The sequence below is a fragment of the Haliaeetus leucocephalus genome, unplaced genomic scaffold (assembly GCF_000737465.1).
Source record: "Haliaeetus leucocephalus isolate CR32 unplaced genomic scaffold, Haliaeetus_leucocephalus-4.0 Scaffold197, whole genome shotgun sequence".
In the NCBI taxonomy this organism is placed as follows: Eukaryota; Metazoa; Chordata; class Aves; order Accipitriformes; family Accipitridae; genus Haliaeetus; species Haliaeetus leucocephalus.
The window spans coordinates 403,299-429,667 of record NW_010972633.1 but is presented as its reverse complement, the minus strand read 5'-3'; the positions used below and the strand labels follow the sequence as shown (position 1 = coordinate 429,667).

At 39.9% G+C, this 26,369-nt stretch overlaps 1 protein-coding gene across 2 annotated transcripts in view; it reads right to left on the bottom strand.

Annotated features, from left to right (window-relative positions):
- Nucleotides 1-26,369, bottom strand: part of DTNB (dystrobrevin, beta) — a 202,114-nt gene that overhangs the window by 117,606 nt on the left and 58,139 nt on the right. For both annotated transcript variants that reach the window (XM_010565883.1, XM_010565882.1), the window contains one exon: nt 16,146-16,270. In XM_010565883.1, coding sequence (XP_010564185.1) covers nt 16,146-16,270 — 125 coding nt within the window. The remainder of the gene's footprint in view (nt 1-16,145; nt 16,271-26,369) is intronic.

Here is a 26,369-nt window from a genome sequence, read left to right as displayed (position 1 = left end):
GGTGCATAGCTCCCAGACAAGTGCAGACATGGCCACAGGGCAACGAAAAATTCCTATCGCTTCTTACCTCACCTCTATTCTATGCAAGGGCTTATTTTATCTCATCAGGGAGACAGGGAGAGCAGCTAGTCAGGTTCAGTCTTGAGCTTTGATGTTACCTTTGAGATGCCCCAATAAAATACGAAAAAACTCCAGAAAAAAGTGGGAAATTGTTACCCGTTATTTCTACCATTAAATAAAAAAGAAAGTTTGTTCAAAGTCAAAATGCACTTTCAGTGGAGAAGGGAGATCTTAGTTTCTGGTACTTATTCAGCTTTCTTTTCTGAGCAGGGAACAAAAAAACCCCAAACAAATAGGGGTAACTTGAATTTACAGGACATGCAAACCAACTAATTGTGCAGATGAAACAAACTTGAGAATGGGAAAGCATTTGTGGCCGTCCCTGAATGGCAGAGAACCAGACGTAAAATTCCCTGTAGCCCTTTACCTGTTCCTTAAGCTATCCAGATTATAGTATTGTTCAAATATTTCTAAAGAATTATTGCATTGTAATTAAAAAATGATGTATATGACTGCAGTTTCAGGAAGGCACTGAACACTTACTCTGCGCAAACTTTTGTAAAATTCCAAGCACAAGATGACTGTCAGCAGTTCCTCACTGAAACATACTACTTTCTGACAGTGTATCTATAAGAAAAAATTAGCTATTGTTTAAAAATAGCTGCTAACACTTCTCCAATGAGAGCACCAAGGGCAAATACATCCATGGTTATGCTGAGCCAACATATTTTTTCCTATAAAAAGGGAACATAACTACTGTAGTATTAAAGTGTATCTCAACACCCCATTCTGGTGCAAATCATGTGAGCAACTTTCAAGAAAATTTGCATGTATATATTACAGATTAATTACTCCTTTGTTCTCTTTGTTATTTTAGACAGTAGCAAATAGTCAATTCCTGCTCTTATACTATTCAAGAGTGTTTTTTTACTTGTGGACTAGGAATGAGAAATGTGGTCTCTGCTTCCCTTTAAAATTTTGAACTAAGTTTTCTACATGCCTTTATGGAGCTTTTACATCTGTTTCACTGTGACTTATTTTCCTAATGCCACTTAATAGTAAACCAGCCAAAAACTATCTTGATGCAAAGGAAGGCAGAAAAAATAATTAACAATGTATAATCCAACAACAATTTAGGTTAAAAATGTATAATCCAAAAATAGCAGCCTAAATATCTGCCAAAGGGAAACATTTTAAACATGTTTGGATACGATAACGTTTCACTACCTGACTCATTACTAAAGCTGGGATAACAACCTCCTGTCATTCAGCCTGGCTTTGTATTACCATGCGCCTGGGTAAGGGGACTCAAAGATTTAATCTTTTTTGCTCCATCCTCTTGAAAACTGCAGATTTAGGTTATTTTAGCAGCAGGAATGATGAACAGACTATTTTAATTTTACAGGGTTTGCTGTAATTTAAAAAATAGTTTATGCTTCTGTTAAGATGATCAGAAAAAAATGAAACATGCTAAGAAGTTAAAAACCAATCACAAACCTAAATATAAATACAGATATTTGAGATTTTACATAAAAACGGGTACCGAAGAAAATAAATCCCTGACCACTATTAACAACACCTAGCAAAAATATATACAATGTATTGTTTCTGGGCAATTTTAGAATTAAGTCTTCACTGGTTTTTGTGTGTAATTGCCAATGTTTTTGTATGCAACATCTCTAACAAAAACAGTAAAGAGCATTCTTCAGCTGGCTGCTGTCTCTAGTGTGTAAATGGAACAGCAGTAACAGTTCAGAGACACTGACACAAATATGAGCTCGTTATTATGCCTATTTATTTCCAGTAATTTGCAATACACATATTACTTATGATGACAAGATGTCATGGTAAATTCTGCTGTTTTCCACTAAAATGTCACAGGGGTACAAATGATCTATGAATAACAATTCTTATTGTAAACAAGGCATCAAGTGAGATATTACTTCATAATGACTTTGTTCTTGCCCTGTTCAAAAATGACTAACAGGAAGGATGGAAATGAAGCATTCAGCAAGTTACCCGTTCCAGGCTGTTCAATAAGACATCCCATGCCGCGTCCCTCTCTGAGCTGTTCCTGCGATCTGTTTACAACAGCCAGAAACAAATAAAACCTGACAGCGCGGCCACGCTGCCGCTCCTCACGGGCATCCCTCTCGCTAGTCCATAACAGCTCCCCGCAAACCACCACCAGAACACCCAGGGTTACGTTTCCAATAGCATTCAGAGAAGTTAACTCTGCCTTAACAGTGCGCTCCTGCATCCCCACAGCGTGCAAAGACCTGGCTAACGTTTTCGTGCTAAAGCAACAAAACGGCGAGGAATGCAAATCCAGCAAACCTTTGTGGTCCTGGCGAACGGCTCTCCGGTCCTCCACCGAGCTGGCATCCCGACGCTCAGCATCCCGATGCGCGGCACGGCGCCGTCTCCAAGGAAACGGAGCCGCCACGTGACCCAGCATCTCCTGGGCACAAGGCATGTTATCCAACAAAATGTTCTTCGGTTGGGTAAGGCAGCCAAGGATGGATTGTCCAGCTACAGGACTGAGGGCTTTTTTAATTTTTTTTTTTCTTCTTTTAAATCTAACCCATTTTGATCTGTTTGGAGGTGAAGGGACAGACGTGCCCGTTACCCTGTCAGCCAGAAGCAGCACACCAACCCATATGTGAAGTTTTTTAACAAGCAAACTACACTTCATGTTTCACTACACTCTTCCCCTTGAATGAATTAATATAAAAGAGCAAAACTTACTCTTCAAAATACAATATTTATCATGAGAAACATAAAGATAACACAGGAAATGCCACACCGAGATGAAAAGGCTGGCTTTCAGAGGAAGAATATTGTTGTGGCTCTCTAATGAGGCTGCTCGCAGCCACCCACGGCACGTCCCATGTGGATTAAAGAGAGTATGGAATAGTTTCTCTCTTTTGTAAAATTCTAGGTTCCTACTTATTTGCCATATAGACATTTGTGATTTTAAAGTCTTCAGTGGATCAGAATTCTTCCTATTCCAACAGGATCCCAGGCTTCAGCAACTTCAGTAAATCTAAGACTTTAATACTTGCAGCATTAGTAGCTGATCTCCTGCTGCCCGTAGATAAAGGCTACAGAAGAGCCACTGACATCGTGTTCTCTGCAGCACTGACGAGCTATGGAAATTTAAAAGGAAAAGAAGGAAGCAAGAAGGGAAAGAGCAGCAGGGAGGAAGGAACAGAAATAAAGACTGACTAGAATATAAGCACAGGTCTAACCAATATACACACACTAAAATGCAAACTCCTGTACATTTTGAACTAAAAGAAAAATTAATATGACTCATAAATTGTAAGTATAATAGAGATTATTCCACCCTGTAATCTGACCTCCTGCATATAAAAAAACAACAAAAAATTAAATTTCACCTACTTACTCCAGCATTGAGGCAAGTTATTTAGCTTTGTCTAAAGCCTGATTTCAGTAAGTTCAGGTCTAAGACATCAAAGAGGAAAAGTCACGACAACTTCCCTTGGTTGTTTATTCCCTTACTATCTTGATCATAAAAGGTAGATTCTTAACTGAAATTTGTTTGGCTTCAGCATCAATAGCTTAAGCATTAAAAACAAGTTTCAGCTCCTTTTTGAAGTATAAAAGGAGGTATAACTAATGCTCCACATTCTGTCCCAGAGTAACAGCACTATTTCCAGAACCATGACTATGAATACAAGTATTATAAGATGTTAAATTATTATTAAATAAATATTGACAATATCCCATAACTTGATGACATAACATAGTACCTTGATAATATCGCATTGTCTAGGAACAGGTGAGAGCTGCTTACTAATACTGTAAAAAGATCATTAGAAGATTGATGTACCATATGAATAAAAAAGAATTGAAAATAAAAAAAAGAGAGTTATAATCTCACCACTTGGAGTTTCCTATTCATTTTGCTGGTTAATATCATAATAACCTTCTACCAGCCTGAAGTCAAGAAGAGATTTCTCTCAGCCAGCAAAAAACGCATGTACTCACAGCATACCAGAGAAACAAACAAGAAGAATTCAAAGTAAAGAACAATTTTGTTCTGTCATGGAGAATAAGGACAGCTGCAGTCAAAACAAGCATATCATCCAAGCCTCTCTACTCTGAACACTTCAATTATAGTACTGGCCAAAATGCTTCAGGAAAAAAAAAAAAAAGCCCACAGTAAATATCAATACCCTTTAAAGGGCCATTAGGTTGCAAGGGATTCCAGTCCCCAACATTAAAGGCTGTTACAAAATTTGGTGGAGAGCTGTTATGTGTTAATTCAGATGAGCACATCGCCTGTGTAAAGCAGCAAAACGATTTATGAACCAAATATTAGGAAATTGCCCTGTCCTCCAGGAATAGCTTGCTTTCAAGAAAAGCATGTAAATTCAGCGAGAATCCCTCTCCTGGCATGAGATAAGGATCTCTCACACATGAGGCAGCTCTTAGTCTGGAGCCCAACCTGCTACACACACTGGGAATGAATTTCAGTCTAAGACTATTAAGAAAATGTTCATGGGCTATCAGTCAAATCAAACCCCCAGTGTGGAGATACCTAAAACCATTTTAATCCAGAAGAAGCAATGATCAAGATGACTACAGAAAATACAGAAACATGCCTCCTTCACTGGGAAATGAAGGAAAATTCAATGTAGCAGGTGTTGTATTCAAATGCAAAACCTAACAGAATACCAAAATCAAGGAAAATGTGCATTTCAAACATGTTTAACTTTATAACTCTTTCATAAAAAAAAAGATGTCATCTGTCTTCTGTTAAACATATTTACATTTTCTAAATGCATATTTATGCAATTTTGGTAAAAAATGCCTATAATGTGACAGAAGCAGACACCATTCCTCAGCCATGACAGAATGAGCATGAAAGTTAAAAATAAGCCATCGTATTCCAGCAAAATAAATTCGTACCAAATGCTTACGCAGATCTTAGGAAAATACAGCAATTTTCAAAGAATGCAAAAAGATAAAAACAACAGGAAGCCGAAACCTCACAACTGCGTGCCAGCATCTCATCAATGACGATAATTAAGACACGCTTTTCAGTGTCTCGCATCACCTTCTTCAAATCACAGTGGCATCAGCGCAAGCGTGGAAAGACTCTTGCTGAGCTCAGCGCAGGTGGGTGCGTGCGGGATCCCCGCGGCAGAGCTCACTAATCTGCCTTTCGAGCGAGTGATGCTGTGCCGGTGTTTGCACACCGGGCTGGGGGGAAGCGCGCGTGGCCACCGTGGGGGAACTTTGAGCTCTTCAACCTGGCAGGTGTAAACGCGCAACTCCTCGCTCCGTGGGAGGCTGGCTGGCTGTTGCTATTAATCACGCGTACCAGCAGAAACAGTGGCCATGAAGGATGGCGACTGGAATTGCTTCCAGTACAAAAATTCAGAGGAAAAAAAGAAAGTGGGCAACACGTTCTTGTGAAGTTGTGCACACCACGCAGACTCACCTATGTGTGTGCGTGCGTACACAGACACACATCACCGCAACGAGAAAACCTCCGAGCTCCCAATGCAGAGGGCAAGTTTCTCTTGGCTACTCCCGATTACAACCCGTACCAACGGGGGAGGAAGGTACTCGCACACCTCGAGGTCTTAGTGCTCTCCTTTCCTCATGTTACTCCCATTTCAGATGGGAGAGAATTCTCTCAATTATCCAGTTTATCTTTTTCTCATCCGTTAAGCACAGAAAGGTAACAGGTTGCTTTCTCTTCTGTTCCTGGTAATCAAAAGTAATTGTCAGTAATTCACATGCTGCAGGTTCAGGACACTGAACCCTGTACAAGAGGAATCTCCTCGCCCTCCCCACCCCGGCCAAGGAAGAACTTGCGTCTGTCCTTTCCTGCCGCTGCCGTGAACGGCACCAAGGGATCACTGAGTCACAGGATGGTTTGGGTGGGAAGGGACCTTTCAAGGTCACCTAGTGCAACCCTCCTGCAATGAGGGAAGGGACATCTTCGACCAGATCAGGTTGCTCAGAGCCCCGTCCAACCTGACCTTGAATGGTTCCAGGGATGGGGCATCGACCACCTCTCTGGGCAACCTGGGCCAGCGCCTCACCGCTCTCAGCATAAACAATCTCTTCCTTATATCTAGTCTGAATCTATCTGATGCAGGGTGCTACTGCACCCCTGAACACGCTGCCCTGACACCCCACGCGTGATGGGATGAGAGACCGAGGAGCTCTGACAGGCAAGTGGGTGACCCCTCAGCCCTGCCCTCGCCCTCCCTCCTCACCTCCCATCCCCACAAGATGCCCGCGGAAGCACGTGGGACTTTTCCCTGGCACACCATCCCAGCCACTGCCACGCCGGAGCCTCTCCAGCCTCCCTTGGCTGGCACGGCCCAGAGCAGCATCCCAGCTACACTAAAGGGATGAAGTATTACGGGGAGGGCGTGCGTGCTTTCAACTTCCTTTTCTAAGGGAAAAACATCCTAACGCCCAGCAAATGCTGCAGCACTGATAGCTGTTATGTCACAGCCGTAGCAGTCTCCTGGAGCAGCATCTGCTGAGCCGCTCGGCGCGGCCGCGTGCCCGCTGCGGCAACGGCATCACCGCTTCAGACACCCCGGCTGGCAGCGGCAGCGCTCCCGAGGCTGCTCTAGATCAGAGCGAGCTGCAGCTGCTTCGCTCGGCGCCGGAGGCTTCAACAGTTCCCTAGCGCAACTTCGGGGTTGGTGAAGCCGTTGTGGCAGCATCCAAGTTTCGTTGCCCGCCCCGAGCCTCCCCCGCTTTATGAACCATCTTTTACCCGTGCTCTGTCGCCAGTGCGAAGCACTGCACACCACTGCTGCGGTACCCACTAACCACAGCTGCTGGAATTTGCCATAAAGTTTGTGGCTTACTGCTACAAAACTGAAAATATTAACTCCATAATATCAACAAAGTCTTTTTAAATGGATTAAGGACTGTTAGATCTCAAAAACATCTGTCAGTTTGTAATCTTTGAAATTAAATGATCTTAGTGGTTTTTACAGCTACTATAAAAGATTGGAGACTTTTAATTATGGCTTCAAAATACACAGAAAATGAGCCTTGATAAACTGTATTTTAATACTTTGTTTTAATATTATCCTGTATTTAAATAAGGCCAGATGTAAAATTATACATCTAGGACATAAAAATGCAGAGTAGATTCAGAGAATAGCACTCAATTTCCAAAAGCAGTGACTACAAAAAAAGGATTACAGACCACAGTGGACAGTGAAGGCAATTTGTTGCCGGCAGAGCTAATCTGATCCTTGAACATACGTATACAGAAATGTATTAGTGTTTAAGTAGAGAAATAAAAACAAAACAAGGGCTGGAAACAGAACATAGTTTAAAAGAAAAAAAAATGGAAATAAAAGACTATCCATTCAAACAAACCACTATTCGAGAAACTGGGCATTTATAACCTCTGGAAATCAAGAGTGAGTGCCTTTATGGAGGGTAACCTTTCCCAAATACAAATTACTGGGCTCAGTAGAGAAGGAAGGTGGTGACATTTAATGATCAATGAAACACAGAAGGTCAGACCGGCTGATTTAATGTTTTCTGACCTTAACTTCTATAAAAAGTCATCTTTGATGCATGTTTGCAATAAATACTGGCAACCTAAGCATATTTCTCCTTCCTTTCCTTTCTGTTCACCTAGATTTTATTTAATACATTTAAGAAGCCGATTTGGATCGGCAACCCCTGATTCGAATGGAAAGGATCTACATTTTCTTGAAGGTTTTGGAGGCCACAAACCTTTTACAGGAAGGTTTTCCAGAAAACTTCCCTAACTGGAAGAAAAACTGTGATTTGTTTGCAGTTGTCACTAATGTTCAACAGTTAGACAGACAAGCCTCATATCAAGGATGAAGGAGTATAAAAATATTCCTAATCAGATCAGTCTCTGCTCCGATCCAGAGTGAGGTGGTTTCAGCAGCAAAGCGATCTGTAACACTTCACAAAGCTGCTCTCCAGAAAACACCAGCCCTGCTGTACCAACAACATCAGAGGGAACTTCCCCGCCTAGTCCCTTTAGGATTGGCTAATGGACCCCAGTATCGATCCTCCTCCACCCCAAAACTGCCCATCAACCTCTACCTTTTGCTTCCCTAACCTTTAACACTTTTCAGTCCATCAAAAGACCTTTTTTCCAATCCCGTGGTAACTTCTTTTCTTTAATAGCCTCTGACAAATTATCCAGACACACAAAATCCACTGGATTCCCTTTACCCATGGTCCTCCATCGAGGACTGTCACTCTCACCTAAGTCCAGTCACTGAGTAAGGCTAGATTAATTTGTCTGAGAGGAGCTGGAAACCCTAAGTAATCATAACTGTCATATATAAAACTTACTATAAAATAGGGTGGGGTTGGGCTCCTAAGGGTTTCCATGCAGGAAACAATAGCCAAGCATTTTGTTTTGCTCTATAATTTATTGCAACGGGCATGCCCGGCAGTTACGTACAGTTAAGCAAAATTCAACATGACATTATTTTTCTTCCTAGGAGTATTGGTTTTTGAGATATTTAAAACAGAGCAGTTTAAAAAGAGGAACAGATGCAGAGTAATGAGCAAGTTAAGACATTAACTTGACAGCCAAAGATCACGCAGTAGCCACAGCTGAACGATGCCCAGGGACAGGGGGCCACGATACTTGAGATCCAGTGGCCAGCATCAGCCACGTACGTTCCTCTCCCTTCTCTCTCCTGGGGAAGGAGCACTAGGGCAGCTCACAAGAGCATCTCCTTTGAGCCACACAAGCACCTTGGGTGTACCGTACCTCAGACAACAAGGTGTCTCAGCACCTTTAAACGTCAGAGCTTTCTGGCAACTGCAAGAAGAAGAAATGATTTCCACTAAAAGCAACCTCACAAAATTAGCTACCGATGTTTCAGCCCCACTGTTAGCACTGCAGAGGCAATAGGCAGCCTGGGCCAAGAAATACACAGTTTTATAAGCAAATCAAAGTTTTGGTTTCCACTGTAATCCACATATTTTCCAAACTTTTCAGTAGAGCTGTCCATAGCAGTAAAGGGATATGATTTTTGATAGGTCATTGCTCCCTCCAGGGTTTTGAGCTGAAGCAATGAAAGAGACCCAAAGTCACTGCTGCCTGAGAAAGTGTTTGTGGGCAAAAGAAGAAAACAGTCAGTAAATAGTTTTTTTTAAAACAACATAAAACTTCTGGCAACGTATATCTGATGGTCCAGAAACACCTCTGTAACCTGCAAAGTGGTATTCTTCATGTAACTCTTCACAAAGATCTTACAGAATTTATTTTCATGTGCAAAGGCAAACCTTTTACACAATATCACTGCAAAAACTTCTGGGAAGAAATATATTCAGTGTCAAACCCAAATCTCTTCCCAAATTGGTCATACCACTGCTGGCAGAGAACAAAAAAAGTCATTGTGATTTCTTATGGGAAGCAGGCGATGCAGAACCATGCTCCATTTTAAATTCAGCAATTTCTGCCTTTCTCAAAGACTTAAGCCTACTCTCTTGGTCTTTCGAACTCAGGCCAATCTATGAAGTGTCATTTTGCTAGAAACAGGATCTAATTCAAATTCTAACCTAATGTGACATGTAAATAAAATAACATAACAGGGAAGAACAAGAAGCCAGTCCACAGGCAGTTTTCCCCATTTAGACCCCACTGCTACACCACTCTTCCATCGTAAAGAGAAACTGTACTTTCTTAACAGCCCGGGCATGGCTACATTGCACTGTGTACAATATATACGCTGGCTAGCATGTGTCAGCCACATCATCTTCTATGCATACAGAGCAGAGTATTTCCCCCCTCTTCACTGTATTGAAGTAGCGTATTAGCAATATTAGTAAATATTACTGATAGCATTACACATTCTCCCATTAGCAGGCAGCTCTCTGGAGGGCTGAGCCTAGACCTGACTGCAGCATCCACCCACGTCTGGGACTTGCTGGTGGGGATCTAGGGGTGGGCTTGCAACTGCGCTGCAAATCTCTGAGCACCAGGAGAGTACTGCCGCATCAGCCGGGGATGGCGAAGGCTCGCACAAGGGAACCAGCTATGGATCCACAGCCTCAGCAGCCTGCTGCGCTTTGCAGCAGTTCGTAGCTACGCCGCTTGCCGGCTGAGCTGGGGCAATCAGCAAAACCCACGTGCCCCCAGCTTCCCTTTGTGGAGGCGGGGGGCAACTTTTATACATCAGAGATTATTAGTCCCTTCCGATACTGGCCTTGGCTGACCACCAGGAAAGCACATTAACATAAGCACAATATGGCCCCAACTTTATCTTTTGTCATCCCGGCCAGCAGAAGCATGAACACTTTATGAATCCCTACAAATGGCTCCTCATCCCATTTTCATTTATCTGCTGAAGGCTTGAAGAAGCATCTCCAGTCCTCTAACATAGGAAAGTTGATTTGAAGCAATCCATAGTCCCTTATCCTTCTGTGGCCTCACGTATTTGTCACCTGGAGAGACTCGTAGCAGACAGACTCCCTTTCTGTGAGCCACCAGAGTGGGACGTACGTTTCCTCCTCAGCTGTCACCAACCATGGCATAACTCATTAGCACAAACCCACCTTCGCTAGTGTCACGATGAACTCCCCCAAGCCATGAAGAGGAATGGCTGCAGAGGTGACACATGCCACATTACACCGCCTCTCCCGTGAAGACACCGATTTCTCGCAGCGAGGAGAGAGGAGCGGCTCGGGGCAGCGGCATCACCTGCCATAGCTGAGCGTGATGCAGCCCATCTGTCACCGCAGCAGCAGCCGTGCCACCGAGAACGACGGTGTTTAGCGACAGCACAAGAACACCTAAGCACTCTAATGTTTACTGTAGGACGATACCGGTAGTGGTAGCTTTTGCTGGCACAGTTATTTCGGTTAAGAATGGTAATTTTTCATGTCCTGTGCAACAGGGTCATGTCACTGAAAGGATCCATCTCGGCTAACATTTTAAAATAAAGGCTGTAATGGGAGGGGTTTGCATTTGATGGGTCCAGAGCCAGGGGAAAACGATCATGTTATAACCTGAAATAACACCGCAGTGAAGGAAAACTTTAAATGATTCCTCCGAGCGAAACTGATCCATGTCAAATACCATCTCTGTTTTATCAAATATAAGCTAAAAAGAGTTTTTAAATGCCTATTATTTTTTTCCATCATATAGACTGTAATTCCTTAAAAAAGGGGGAGCCTTTGGAGCCTGTGGGTTCCAGCAATCGTATTCAGAAAACCGACACCTAAGGAAGAGAATGATTCATGCAGAATTACTCTATAGCAGCCAGGAAACTTCCACCTAGACAGGGCTTACAATCTGGAGGAGGATGCAGGGAGAGAGATAAGGGGGAGAGAAGCAGAATGCACCGAAATAGCAGGAAATAGCAGAATTTCTATTTTTTATATTACTGACCCAGCACAGCTGCAGGAATGCAGGTAAAAAGAGGTAGTTTCAGAAACACTCACTTATTTTTGGAAATGTAAGTAAAGCAAACTCATGAAAGCATATGTATGGTGCTCTAGCAGTGGATTCTGTAAAACTCCTGACTCTGAGACTACATTAAAATTTTTGAATGCATTTTTCATATCTCATAAAGCTATAAGGAAACACTGTACTAATGGAGGTTCTGTAAAACAGAACATAAGACTGACTGGAATTCTTATTTGATTTAAAATACTCTCCTCTTGATTTTAAAATTTCAGTGGTGGAAATCCCCCCCCCCCCTTGATTTTGGTAATCTATTCTAACAATTATTTACTTACATTCACTATTAAAAACATATTTCTTATTTTTATTCTGAATTTGTCTAGCTTCAACTTCTGGTCTGTGTCTTTTTGTTAAGCTTATCTGCTACAGCTCTCTAGGATTATATTTAATTTCCCTAGGATAGATATTTTTAGAAATATCAAATCATTCCTTAACGTTTGTGTATTATACTTACATTACTTGAGTCTTTGGATGTAAAAGCTATGCATCTTCCCATACGTATTTCCAGTCCTTCAATTGTTTTCATTGACCTTCTCAAACCCTTTGGTCTTTCAACATTTGTGTTGATTGTGGGTGCTGTAACTACAGAGTTTTCTCACAAGGATCCTGCCACCACCAAGCACAAAGGGTAAACTCTCCCATTTGCACTCTCAGATCTTGTTAGCATCGTTGGTTACAAAATCGCCCTGAAAATGCACATTCAGCCAATTGCATACCATGACCTCCAAAAATTTTTTGAGTCATTCTGCCCAGCATATTGTCCTTTTAATCTTCTTCATTCCTCCAATATTTTTCTCATTTGCCTATCAGTAGGGATTTTATATGTTTTCCTCCTGCTCATGAAAATGAATGTTAATAGCACAGAAGCTAGGCTTGATCTCTGCAGGACTCCGCTTGAAAACACACCCTATTCAGCAACCTTCTTTTTGCAGTTATATTGAGGACAACGAGCTAAACAATTTTTTTCCCAAACTGCTGTATATGTGCTGTATTGATTATTGTTTTCTAAATTATTCAATATTCATAATAAATGCATTATGCCAACAATATCACTTTATTAATCAAAATTAATCTCATTAAAAAAAGATACAAACTGAGTCTGACTACACTGAATTGCCAAAAGCCTATGCTTGATTGGCATGAGTTACCTTTTTATTTACTGATCAACAAAATAGCTTATCTACTGCTCAATTATTTTATTCACCATCAAAGTCATGTTAGTAAACACAACATGTCAGAGATTGCCCTGTTTGACTTCATTCCCTGCTCCCCCACTGCCTTGAAAAAAAGAAATGAGATCATATGCATTTTCTTCCAGTGCTCTGGGAACTTTCCAATGCTCCAAGACATCAACAATCAGCAGTAAGTATCCAAATTAATAAATTCTTTCAAAACTCAGTTTAGACTGAAAACAGACAGTGCAATTCAACATCCTTTTGGCTTATCTCTGGAAGCTAAGTATCTCACCAACAGCATATTGCACAATTGCTGCCCCCCTGCCAAACCACAACCTGAAAACTATTCTCCAATAACTTTTAAACCATTAGTTTACATTCTTTGCTACCCATTTTTGTCTTTTGTCCTTCCCTTGACAAGCATAGCTACTTTTTCTTCCCTTCCAAGCCTTGTTTTCCCTGGAACATTTGGCCAAGTATTCTTAAACTGTTTCTAGTTATTAATATTTTTACGTTCACATTATTTAGTCAGCTGAAGTAGATTTTAACTTTGTGAGACAGTCTCCTTTAAAGCATTTGTTAGATGCTGATGTGCACCTCATTTACATGAAACAAATGTAATCAAGTCATGATCACTGACACCTAAATAATGAGTCATTGTGGCCCTGAGTAATTCCTCTTTCTAAGTTGAGTTCTATTAAAGAATCTCCTCTGGCTATGTCACTTTTCACACTTAAAAACCGTGGGGGGGTTTTGTGTGCCTTTTTTTTAAAATTTATTTATTTTTTTATTTCAATGGTATCACTTACACAGAAAACCTCAAACATCTTATATCACTTATATAAAAAACCCAGTAGGTCTTTTTTGTCCTATGTTAATTTTATTGTCATGTGATTGTTTGATATCAATCACCTACTTACATTATTTTTACAGCAGAACATTATCTGTTGTTCCTGCAGTCATCCTTGTAGAATTAGGCAGTATTTCCCAATAGTTTGGCTTCTTAGGGCACGCTTTTTTTTTTTTTTTTTTTTTTTTTAAATTAAAGCTGGCAGCACAGAGCAGATGTCTCCAAGTTGTCTCGCTGCTGCCAAGAGTGTCTGGGCAGCAGTCCCAGTCACTGCAGAAGGTGCTGTACCCCCACCCGCATGTCCCCAGGGCCACGCACTCCTGCCAGGCTGCCTGGAGCTCCCCCCGCTGCTGGGGCATCCAACTGCCTCTGGGCTCAGGAAAAAGGCAACGCCAGGTTTGTAAGCCGAGGTATAGGCTGTAACTGATTGGAAGCAAAAAGCAAGCTTGGAGGCACTTCTCTACCAGCACCTTCAATGGGTCATGAATTAAAAATAAAACCACAAAAGCAAGCCACCCGCTTTTACCATTCCTTGTCTAGCTGAGGACTGAAACTTGTTTGATCCATTAACAAATTATTAAGTCCTAGCAAAAAAAGTAATTTATCAAACTTGGTAATCTGTCAGAAGTAAAACTTCGTCTCATAGTTTTGGGTTCAGTTTCCACAGCCTTCCTTCATGCAGGCAGTCACAATACCATTGCTGTAATTGTTTTCATACACTGTACTTATGCAATTACTTAATTTTTTTTTTATAGAAGTATCGCATTGTAAACTACTAATTTTCTCTTGTGAATGTTATTGCGTTTCAACGTGGAAGCAGCACAGAGAAAAATCTAAAAAGAAAAATGTGAACAGATTCATGATCTGATAAGATTTTAAACATGAAATTGTTTTCTACGAGGCCGAGCAGCACCCTTACTACAGAAAAAAACAGATTTAAAGCTAAGTGACAAGCTCCACAACACATCCTGGCCAAGGCATGGAGCTAATTCTGTGGACAATGTACAACCTTGTCCTTGTGGGTCTGATAAGCCATTCATTTAGGAGAACACAGACTTCAGCTCTGAAATGAACAGTAGTATAAAAGATTTTTTTTTTTTTTTTTTAAATTTGAGTGCAATTTCACAGAGAAAATCAGAACAATTATATCCCATTAAATCACATCAACTCCCCTCACTGCACAGGACTAAAGCAAGCATTATAAAAGTTGGTAAATATTCAGTGATGCAAGAACTGGAAAAAACAACCACACAGCTAAGCAGAAATTGGTAAAGCTCAAAACTATGTTGTTAAGGAGTCTAGCATTGCAACTACTCTTCCATATCAAGTTATGGATCTTCTATGCTTTTCACAAAAGAAAGCCACACGAGTGTTTTACCACGCTATGATAAACTTTACAATTCTCACCTTTCCAATATTTTGACAAGCTAGCCTCCAGCTTTTTCTTAATGAGTGCCACAACTGTTAAAAGGAGCGTATAGAAGAGCCAGTCAATCAAAATCATTCGGCATTAGGAAAGGCCAAAGCAGCACATCCTAATATCGAACTGTCAGAGGTTACAAGACATTCAGATTTGAATACCTTGGTTCTCCATTCAGAAATTGTGACAGAGAAAACAGTTCAAGAAGAATCTGATATTTATGACGTCAAAAGAAAACTGGAAGACCATCAATTCCACTTACTCTCAGAACTGCAAACTACTCAATACACATGAAAATGGGAGTCCTCCATTTTACATAAATTATATCCCTTTGCTTTACTCCTCTCTCCTCATTCTTCTCTATAGTACGTGCTTAAATTTAGATATATAAAAAGACTGAGACTTTTTCTCGAGACTCTGTAGGACATTAAACCAGATCTATTTGGAGGCTTTGTTTATTATACATATACAGTAACAGAAGTTGTTTGGGTTTTTTTTTGTCTCTGGTTTTCCTTTTGATGTGAAAACTGGCAAATTGGGGAAGCAGACTGATTTCAAGTCTGTTCAACAACAGTACAATGGTATTTAGTTAAAATCATTCCATCGGTTTGACAGCAAGGTCAGAATGAAAGGGTAACAATAATGCCATTGAGCAGAAAAACACAAACCTCTCAGTAAGACAAGTAAGAATGTAAAGCCAATGCTCCCAGGCAGCAGCAACAAGCTAAACCACGCTACCGCTAATATTAGGCAACATTAACTTGCCAATAAATATGTTTAAAATTGTATAAACAAAACAATGTTAATCTACAATAAGTAAGAAAATAGAGTCTGCTCCAATGTGGTGATGTGCAAAAGGTAAGATTGATTAGTACTTTGAAATGCTAATAGATGCAAGTAGAATATACAGTCAGGACTTAGTTTAACTACACATAAACATATTCTGTATCTCTTTTCTTGTTAACAACATATTCTTAACAAAACAATATGTTTCAAATAATTTTTCAGAGAAACACTTGTAACAGTTATATCATTGCAACTTTATAATTCTAATCTAAGGGCTCCTTTCTGCTAACCTATTTCAAAGCGAAATACAGCCACAAATACCTTGTTTTGTGTCACTGATTAAGTGAAAAATAGATTAAAATAGATACTCACACTATATGTGCAAGATCAAGTGGCTTTTCTGGCTGCTCAGGAAATACAGGACGAGGTGGTTCTCTGCTTGGTACACAACCAAGTGATTTACTAATTGCATGGCTCAGCTTCTTTGCAGGTGACTTCTGTTTTTGAAAAGAATAACAAAAATGAGTTGACTATTACAAAGAGCAGGGTAATATGTGCAATCAGGTAACAGAGAAGTGTAAATAGAATATTCAGAAATATCTGGTTATATTATACCATACCTGAGAAACTAGTACAGACACTACACATAGGTGAACAAGTTTTGTGGGGGGGGTTTTTTGTGCTGTAATATTGAAAAATGAAGCAGTTTAACAAAAGTATGTAAGATGAAGAAATAATCCAATTGTCTGGTCTTTCTATCAGGAATTAAATCAAGGGGCAATCATATCCAATTAAGGGATTTCTTATACTTACTCACAATGTCTTCTGAACACAGATATTGTATTTTGAGGGGAGGGCAGGGGAAGAACAAAGGACCTGGTGCATGAGCAGGTAAAAAACCTGCATGCACAGGCTTACCAACTGCCAGCACTGCTTTCATTTCCCATCTATTGGAATCAACAGAAAGTTGGCGCTATGCCCCCTCCCTCTGTCCTTTACAAAGGCAATTGTTTTTGAAAAACAACTTTCAAATTTTTTGTTCATTATGGGCAAAGCCAAGGTGAACCGTAGTGTTAGATATGAATGACTGGTTTCTTTATTTTCTTTCACAAATTCACTTGGTGGTGCTAACTAATCTCACAGAAGCAACTATCCTGGGATCATCTAAGGAAGACTGAACGGCTGGGGACAAGCATTGCCAAACACACAAGAATGGATAGCTGGCCTGAGTCATGTGCTTAAAATGTGTTTTTAGTCCAATGTTGACTTACAAAATTAAGTCTTAAAATGTTATTACATCCACTGAACGCATGCCAGTGATGTGGGAGGCCAGATAATGCTTTCATGAGAGCTCAGAAGTAACCTGACAGTTCTGTTTTTCTGATTTAACCCACTAACAGTCCACGTATGTGTAACCGAGTGGCTAATTACTCCTACGTAATTTTTTTACTACTCCTGTAAGACATTGCAAAGCAGAATTAGGACCAATTCTAAAGGCACATTCAAATTAAAATTCAGATAACACTGATTTAAGTAGGAGGCAAGACAACCCAGGACAGGAGTTACACATACAGTTACAGTTTATATAAATTAGTAACTAGCAACTACTAACTAATATTTACTAACAATTAAAAACAATTAGTAATTAGTAAACCAGTGAGAATCTTCAACTCTGGGCCTCTTGGCTTTAGCAATATAAAACAGGCAATAAGGGCTTTTTTGAGTGGAGAATCTATGCGTGAGGAAGTTGTTCCCTCTGTGGATTTACATGGTTTGTAGTAGATTGGGATGCGTTTTAAGTATAAAGTAAAATACTTTATATCAATTGGAAAACAAGGAAAAAAAGAGAAAAATTCCTTTCAAAATTAGAAAAGATGAGCTGGATGCCTGTGAGAATTTATTAGAATAGCCAGTTCTTAACTGAAGATTTATTATCCTCCTTCAGTTACCTTACAACTCAAAGTCAATGCTAACTGAGAACTCTAAAAACCATCAATGGAAGCTGCCTCCGAATTCATGGTGAATGTAGTTTTGGGAGAAAAAGAATTACTCATGATCATATTCTTCCTTGGAGTACATGTCAGAGACAATTCAAGTGGTAGCTACAGTCAAATTCCAGTCACATGCCTCCATCAGCATCTAACACTGCTTTACAATGCGTACTCTGGCCTGGTTACCATATTAAGACCATACTGTTTCACAAATCAAACCAATTATTCAATATGTTGCAGCCTAATTCCTTTCAGATTCTAGAACTTTTATTCATCAGCCCACAGATCCAACCTGTGAAGCAGCAGAATACATGAAGACCACGGAGAGCAAGCCATCTAACAACCGTCAGATACCGGGTGGAATGGGCAATTGATCTTCCCAATATATTATCTTTGGCTCTTGCAGACGGAAAGTCTTGGGCCTATTGAAGTACCACTGCAAAAATCTCGTGAGGAGTGTAAGATTCTTATCTCCTCTCACCAAGAAGGGCTTCAGTAGGAAGGATGTCAAGATAATTAACTGCTTCAGGTGAGTCTCCCAGAGGGACCTCTGTAAAAGAGCATGTTCAGAAGCACTTCAGCCTACTAATTCACTAAATACTAAGCACTAAAAAGACTTGCTGATAGTAAGCTGATGTTTTGTTTTGGTTTGTGTTTGGTTTTTTTTTAATGTGTTGAGAAAACCTGGTAGATTGCAATCAATGGATGATCCTTGCAAAGTGAAGTACACAGCGCTCTCACTATGAAAGGTTCTACAGATGATCATCAGCCTTTAATTATTTTGAAATCCTATGAAAAACACAATCCAATCTTTATGTTACTTCTTCCTAATTCCACAGTAAAATTTAAATTATGCACACAAATGTGATGACACCGAAAGTAAAATACTAGTTTTCCTAAATTAATTCTTCTATATATTGAAAATTTTCACATTTATCTCTCTCTCAATTTGTTCTCCGCTTCTTCTCCTTTTAGAGTATTTCCTACTTGACTCTCTACCCTGTTCATCCTTGGTTTCTGCACAAACCATCTATTCTCAGCGTACCTTTTCTGTGACCTCCTCTTTAGAGTATTTTTAGGCTATTTTGAAGTGTTTTTTCCATTGTGGTAACAAACACTATATCCTATTGTGCTACCCCACCATTTATTTTGTCAAACAAACACAGTGCTGTCTAGAATGCTGTACAATTGAGCCACTACTGCAGCTTCACTTTCTGAAAATTATAGGGGAAAGATAATTTCCATTGATCCCAACTTCTTGATAATGCTTCTCAGTGCAGCTGACAGTGAAAAGAGCACAGCAGGCAGAATGAGCATGCTACTTCACAGGCAAGTATACCTCTTATGGGTATCTCATTTCCCTGAGAAACAGCTATATTTTCTTTCAATTAGCCGAGTTCCACTTTAGTGATTTCTAATAAAAACCACCTCTCTCATCATTGTTGCTTATCTTGACCTCCTGCCTGTTTGATACTGTCTGTAAGATACTCTCCCCTTCAAAAAAGCAGAAAAAACAAATAGAAAGCCCCAGAGTAACATAATCCTCTCATCCACCACCACAAATACCACTATCCCCTTCCCCATCATGGACACCACCACTGTGAACCTCCCCACATAACACATCCACTTGCCCATCACTAGCACTACTGTATTTTTACAACTTCTTCCTCCCCAGCTGTTCATCTTGTTCCTTCCTGACTTTAATCTGTATTTGTAAATAGCTGGGGGCAAACTATGTTTTATGAAGTATCTGCAACTTTTGTCACAACAGGATCTCAGTCAGTTTGGAGCTTGCATGTACTATTGCAAAATCCCCTATATTAATAAATTCCAACTCCAAATAAGTAGTTAAAATTAATAAAGAATTTCAGACTTTGAAAAAGGTTTCACACATCCTAGAGTCCAATTTATGGACTTATTTATCTTCAGCTTTAGATGGGAAAACAGTGTGTTGTGCCTTTATTTTCAGAGGCTTTCAACCACTTAATGTTTCATTCTGCTACAGAAGCGTAACTGCAGAAACCAGCCAGCAACACGCTGCTCTACCTTCAGCTTCATCCACACACTCTCTTGGGAATGGCTAACAGGCAATCCATTTTTACTTCCTAAATGGGCACGGTACGTGACTCAGTGGGATTTGCACCACTGTGGCCATTATATCAGTCTGATGGTAAGCATGGTTGATGATCCAAAAAAAGTCAGGCACACAAACGAAATACGTGCTCTTTATCTGGACACAACGTTTCAGCAACCTTCCTGGACCCTGGTATTCATGTTTTTGTTTTTCCTCCGAAATGTTAAGTCACATAGCAACTTACTTTCCCTTTTTACTGATCATCTAATTGCCAAGACATTCATGAAAAGTTCTTTCTCTGCATTATTCCAAAAGGTTCATGAGATATAAAAGTATCAGTTTGGCTCTAGCAATCTGCCAGTAGCGCTTTGCAGTTGTGAGTGCATTAGCAAGGAACAACTGCAGTGCTTCTGGTGGAACTCCTGCTTTTCAGCACAACAAATCTTCTTACAGTCTGAGATTCCTTCTTCAGCAAACTCTCTCAGCCTTTTACCTATCTAGACCTATCAGTGGAGGATACTTACCTTTTTCCCAAGCCTATCAATAAATATTCAAAAGAAAGTTTCTGCTTCTTTTTCATCATGCATAGAATAATAAAACTTGTGAGAAATGTTTGCCACCAGTTACCTAGGTGTTTAAGGAATCAATGATCTCCAGATAGTGACAATTCAGTATGCAGTTACTAGACATCCCAGTAGATCCCCTTCCTTTTGAGCTGATTATTCAAGATACACGTTTTTGGGTTTCCTGTCTTCCAAAATACCTATGAAGTTCAGAGTCAGAGCTGGACTACTGAATTACGTATGAATCCAGATATCCAGGCTGTTTCTATAACATCACTTCCACTACCACTTTCTAGATGATACATTTTAATAAATTTTTCAACTGAACAAGAAATCGAGGTCAGATCAGGTGAACACTATGCAAGTTGTCTCTCTCCAGGCACAGCACTGGCTGGTATGCATGCTTTCTGCAGCTACTGCAGTGGCAAGCTGCAGAAGTTCATAAGTAGCAGCAAACAGTTTTCATGATCCAAAACAGTGTCTACCTACCAGCAAGCACATCTGACTTCTCCAGGTTCCAGAGAAAGCTCAAAAAAAAGTAAAATAAATACTTCTGAGAGGCTGGAATGTTTGTTCTCTTTTTTTCCCCTAAAAAGTTGAAGGAGACCCTGGCTCTGCACTTGTACACATCTGGTGATTTCACATTCCACTTATATAGCCACAAGGTAAGGTTAAAACACCTTTCCTATTAACCATGGAATCACACTCCCTATGGCACTCATCCTCAGTTAGAATCAAATGTAAACCCAACACTTGGGGTTCAGTTATTTCAGGAAATTTATCACTGATACATCAGTCAAGGACTGTTCTAGATTCTACATTTTTATTTAATAAACAATCATGGTTTTATCCAACTTAGTTATGAATAAAGCATGAACAAAATATGACTTATGTAGCAATGCCTGCGTAAGCATGCAACTAGCCTATAAAAGTCATTTTAAGTACTAGAGCAACTATTCAACTGATTTTTCCCAGAGACCCAGAAGGCAGATGTCAGCACATCACCGCACTGTGCGGGGTCTGGCTCTGCTCGACCAGTGAGACATGCACACTGCTCGCAGCTGGAAACACTGCTCTGCAGCTGCTTTCTAATAGCAGGGATTCAGCTTGCTGTCCTGGGAGTTAGGAACATACTACGAAGGGACCTCCCACAGAAAACACGGCCAGTGCTGAGTGTGTACGTTCTTAACCAAGTTTAGACAAAACTGAGTTGCGCCTCCATCCCGACAAGCATTACCCTTGGAGTTGCCTAGATCTGCACAAACAAACACGGCTGAGGTATGTGCCTCAAATGCAAATGGACTGACCACTTTCTGCTGGGAAAACTAATATGTTATTGACAGATACCACTGAGAAACTGTTACATGTGCAAAAGACATGAGAAATTATCAGTAAAATGCAACTGTGATGTTCCATACGTTTGAAAACCCATTGCACCTTTATTGTGTGTTGCCAGATCCTCTTCACTTCAGAAAAGTTTGTAGATCCTATCCTATTCTTCACTATGGGGGTGGTGAGGCACTGGCACAGGTTGCCCAGAGAGGCTGTGGATGCTCCATTCCTGGAAGTGTTCAAGGCCAGGTTGGATGGGGCTTTGAGCAACCTGGTCTAGTGGAAGGTGTCCCTGCCCATGGCAGAGGGGTTGGAACTAGATGATCTTTAAGGTCTCTTCCAACCCAAACCATTCTATGATTCTGTCTCTGTCCACCTGCCTTCCTATCAAAGGTTACATCTCTTAAAAACCCCAAAACTTCCACCATGGAATTAAAAAGCTGGAAACTACAAACTACGTTACCAAAAGTTGTCTCTCTAGCTTTTTCTAATTGTCTGTTTATTAATCACACCACCTCTACCAAAAGAGTCTAGTAAACAATTGTTACGATGGCCTTAGAAATTTGTAGGTAATAAAAACTGAACTGAAACTTGGTTGATAAGAACACTTGTTTGAAAATTGAGGTTTTAAAATTATCTGTTTCACTCTCTCTCTTTCCCCCCCTCCCCTCCAATATCTGTCTCATTCTACGGATACTACTTGTAATATCATAAACCACACAGGATGCAAACACAAAGTAAGGCAGCATCTTAAGTAAGACGCCCTTCTTCTATACTGAAAATGGGTAAGCAAGCAAAAAAAATTTTCAGAGTCAGTGCACAGAGAACTTTCCCTCTTCTCCCAGCAGAGGAATTGTGCTGAGCAGCCAAGTGGATTAAGTAGAAAGAAGCCCGTAAGGTAAGTGAAGCGAGCGGAATGCATAGACAGAAATGGTACTGCAAGAAGGAAGCTAAAGCACACACGTCTGCCTCCAGCTCTCAGCAGAGAAGGTACACAGTCACCCCAGATGTCCAGGCCTGTTATCTGTCTGTGTGTGAGGGCAGCGTGCCCTCTGCTGGAAAATGCTGAATTATAAAAGGGTTTTTCACATCACTTGAAAATAGGAGCCCATGTGATGGTGGAAGTCCACACAGACAGCAACGTGACAGGGATGCAGAGCACACCATTTAATACCGTGTTCCCTTTCAGCTTGTTTCTGGGAGACTGAATAAAAGCATGTTCGAAAATTTTAAACAACAACTTTAAGGTAGTCTAAATGGGAAATTAAATGAACCAGAAATATAAGAGATGTAATTGTCAGAGCAAAATCTTATTAACAGCTACTTACGGTATTGCTAGACTTTAACTCGGTAGATAAAAGGGTCTGTCTTTTGGTATAGATTTGATTAGTACTCGGTATAATGACTTCCCAACGGAAGCCATAGATATTATCACTATAGAAACAACTAAGCATTTGTTTGGTTTGTTGATACATATTCCAAAGCCACCATGTTAAGGGTGGTTATAAATAACAAACATTCCATTATTTATAGCAGGAAGAGCGTTCTAACTCAACCACAGTTAATAAGCCATCAAAACTTACACCCTAGGGTATAAGCCCTTAGGGTACTTGGCTATTTTAACATTTTACGTGAAAATTATGGATGACAGAGACTGCTTAAGTTTAGCAGACTAAACAAAAAATAAACAGAATGAACAATGACTAACTACATGCTTTCAAAATGAACAATTTGATTTTCAGTTCTGCTGCACATACATAACTAAATGAATCAGTGTTTAAGGCTATTTAATAAAAACAAAATTGAAATAGCCCAGAAGGAAAAATTTGGAAAGTGTTTGAAGGTGTCTTCCCCCCCCCCCCAAACAGGCCCCAACAAGCAATGTGTTCATGCAACAAAATCCCTCTTTCAAAAAAATGTTTCTACCTGAACTTACATATATACGTAATATCACTCTAGTAATATATATATGTATATACATATTTAAAATATCACCATACTATATGATTTATAGTATCAAAAATTTTCAAAGGCATTTCAGAATTTCAGGAAAAAGAACCTTATGAAAATACTTATTATTAATGCTTATTCTGGGTCTTAGGGCTCCAAACTTCTGAAAATACACCATACAAGACTGAACTGGACCTGGCTGTATTGGAAACCCAGGAAAAATAAGTTTCTTTTTTCATTGTATCAAAGTACCAGCTAATCTCTGCAGATCTGGTCAGCAGGAGTCTGTGGGTCTTCACTCAAGAAATTATTGTTGAGTAAACACACAAGGAGGTCATGCTATTTCAGCTGAAGCTGCACCAGTGCTCAGTAGAAGTAAAGAGTTACAATGTGCATTTTGCAGTCCTGTCTTCCTTTCTAGACACCAATATAGTGTTTTCACAACAGTCTGACATTGCTGATGTGTGTTCAGTTCATAGGCAAGTGCATTCCCCGAACTGCCTTCCGCAGAACTGCTCCCCAGCCACGTATCCTTCATGAAACTTTGCGGTTGCTTAGTCTCACTTGAACTTTGCAATTTTCTGTATGGAACCGCATCTTTTTTGAAAACGTAAGCAATCCAAAATAGACACCTTCAAATTCATTCTCTTTGCTGGATGTTCTTCATCTTCTTATTGGGTACAGCTTTGCCCCTTTACCAGCGGTACTAATCACCCGGCGAATGAAGGCAGAAGTGTCCTGAAGACTGATGTGAAAAAGACACTTCAGATTCCCTGACCTCACCAACTGATGGATTTCATTGTCTGTTATTTAACTAGCAATGCAGTCCAAACCCAAAACTAAGATATATTTTTTTTAAATTAAGGAAGACTGATTTTCAATTTTCATAAAATTGATGCACAAGACTTTCAAAAGTTAAAAAAAAAAATTAAAAGAAAAACTATTTAAGAGACCTCTCTCAAGATTCCTCTTCCATGCTCAGTTCATAAGAGACAACCCAGTCTGTAGTAGTATTTTATATATCCCTGAATTTTTTAGTCCATTTAAAACACTTTGTTGCTTAAAAAAATCTGCAAAATGGTTAAAAAGGCTCAGAAATAAGTTTTTAGAGCTAGAGCCAGAAATATTACTTTAGACTGCAGGAACATAAATGCTCCTTACAATTGCCTTATTGTTTACTGGAATCCCACAGATTTCTCCATTTTTGTCCTTCATTTCCACCTTTTGTCTTTCCTTCACCTTTATGCAACTTTTAGCCTCTTATTTTCATCTTTCTTTGATGTGGATTCTGACTATGCTGAACAACAAACATAAGTATCTCCTTCGCTCTTCATGCCTTTTATTCTTTTGGCTCACATCCAGGCGTAACTCCATAGTTGTACTATACAAACCTCCTACAAAGAGATTTACATAAGCACGCCTTTTAAAAGCGTTCCTTCCATTTCACCTACTGCTGCAATTTCTTACCAGTTTGAGTTACATCTTATTTCTGTACAAGACAGCCAAATTTGCTACTGCTAAAATTCCTTCTACAGACTTCTGGACCAATTGTTTTTATGTATCAGTGTTTTTATTAGATATTAAAATGCAGCCTCTTTCTGCGTTCCCAACTATCATTATTTTCTTTCATACTTTCTTTCCTTTTCTTCTGTAAAAACCCAGTTTCCCAGTATCTTCTGCTGTTTCCAGTAATCTTCTACTTCCAGTTTCGTGCTTTGTTTAGTGTTGCTTCTGTAGGTGCAATTCCCTCTTCTCCTCCTCCATGAAGAATATGGAAGGGAACAGTTCCAGAGCCACTACCTGGTCCCGATAGCAGGTAATCTGAATTCTTGATCTCCAAAGCAAGGTGGCTGCACCCAGGCTGTCTAGTAGGCATGGTTCCTTGCCTGTGTCAACTCCTAAACCTTACCTTAGGAGCTGCTTGGGAGACTGCCGTCTGCTCCACGATAAAGCTAGGGATTGTTCTGACAGTCCAGCAGTTCAGATCATGCAACAACCCTGCACTGTTTCATTTACCAGAAGAGTGATAGTCTGAATATCCTCCTTTTCCATTTATATAATTTCCCACTCCTCCAGTTCACATTATCTCTTAAAATCAACTTATTCTGTACAGTCTAGAAAGAATCAAATGCCTCAAAAGTTAATACTGAAACAAAACAGGATGACAGATTCACAGGTCCTACTACCAGAATAGGGCACAGTCCATCTAACCTGACTTGCTGCAAACACAGGTCAGAGACTTCAGAAGGAAATATCTACATTAGAGTTAGAGCTACTATTTAGATACATCTTTGTATTAAAAAATGCAGACTGGATTTATATCTACTTAAGGGGATAATAATCTACTGGTAGTTCAGATTAAACATTCCAGAAGTTTATCACCCACATAGTTAAAAAAAGGACAATATTTAAGACCAAATTTTCCTACCTTTGCCTTCCAACTACTGAATGGTATTAAGCCCCAATTTTCTAAATTAAACAGTAATACTATAATGACTTTTCCTCATGAAGATAATTACTAATTATAATTCAATCATCATTTGCACTTCTCTTTGAGTAAGTAAAAGGTTGGTCTTAATCTTTTGCCATAAAATAGGGTTTTTTTTATCTAAAATTGTCTATTATTTCTTGAGATGTGATTATCATATAGTAATCTAACTGAATGTTATTTCTCATATAATTTCTT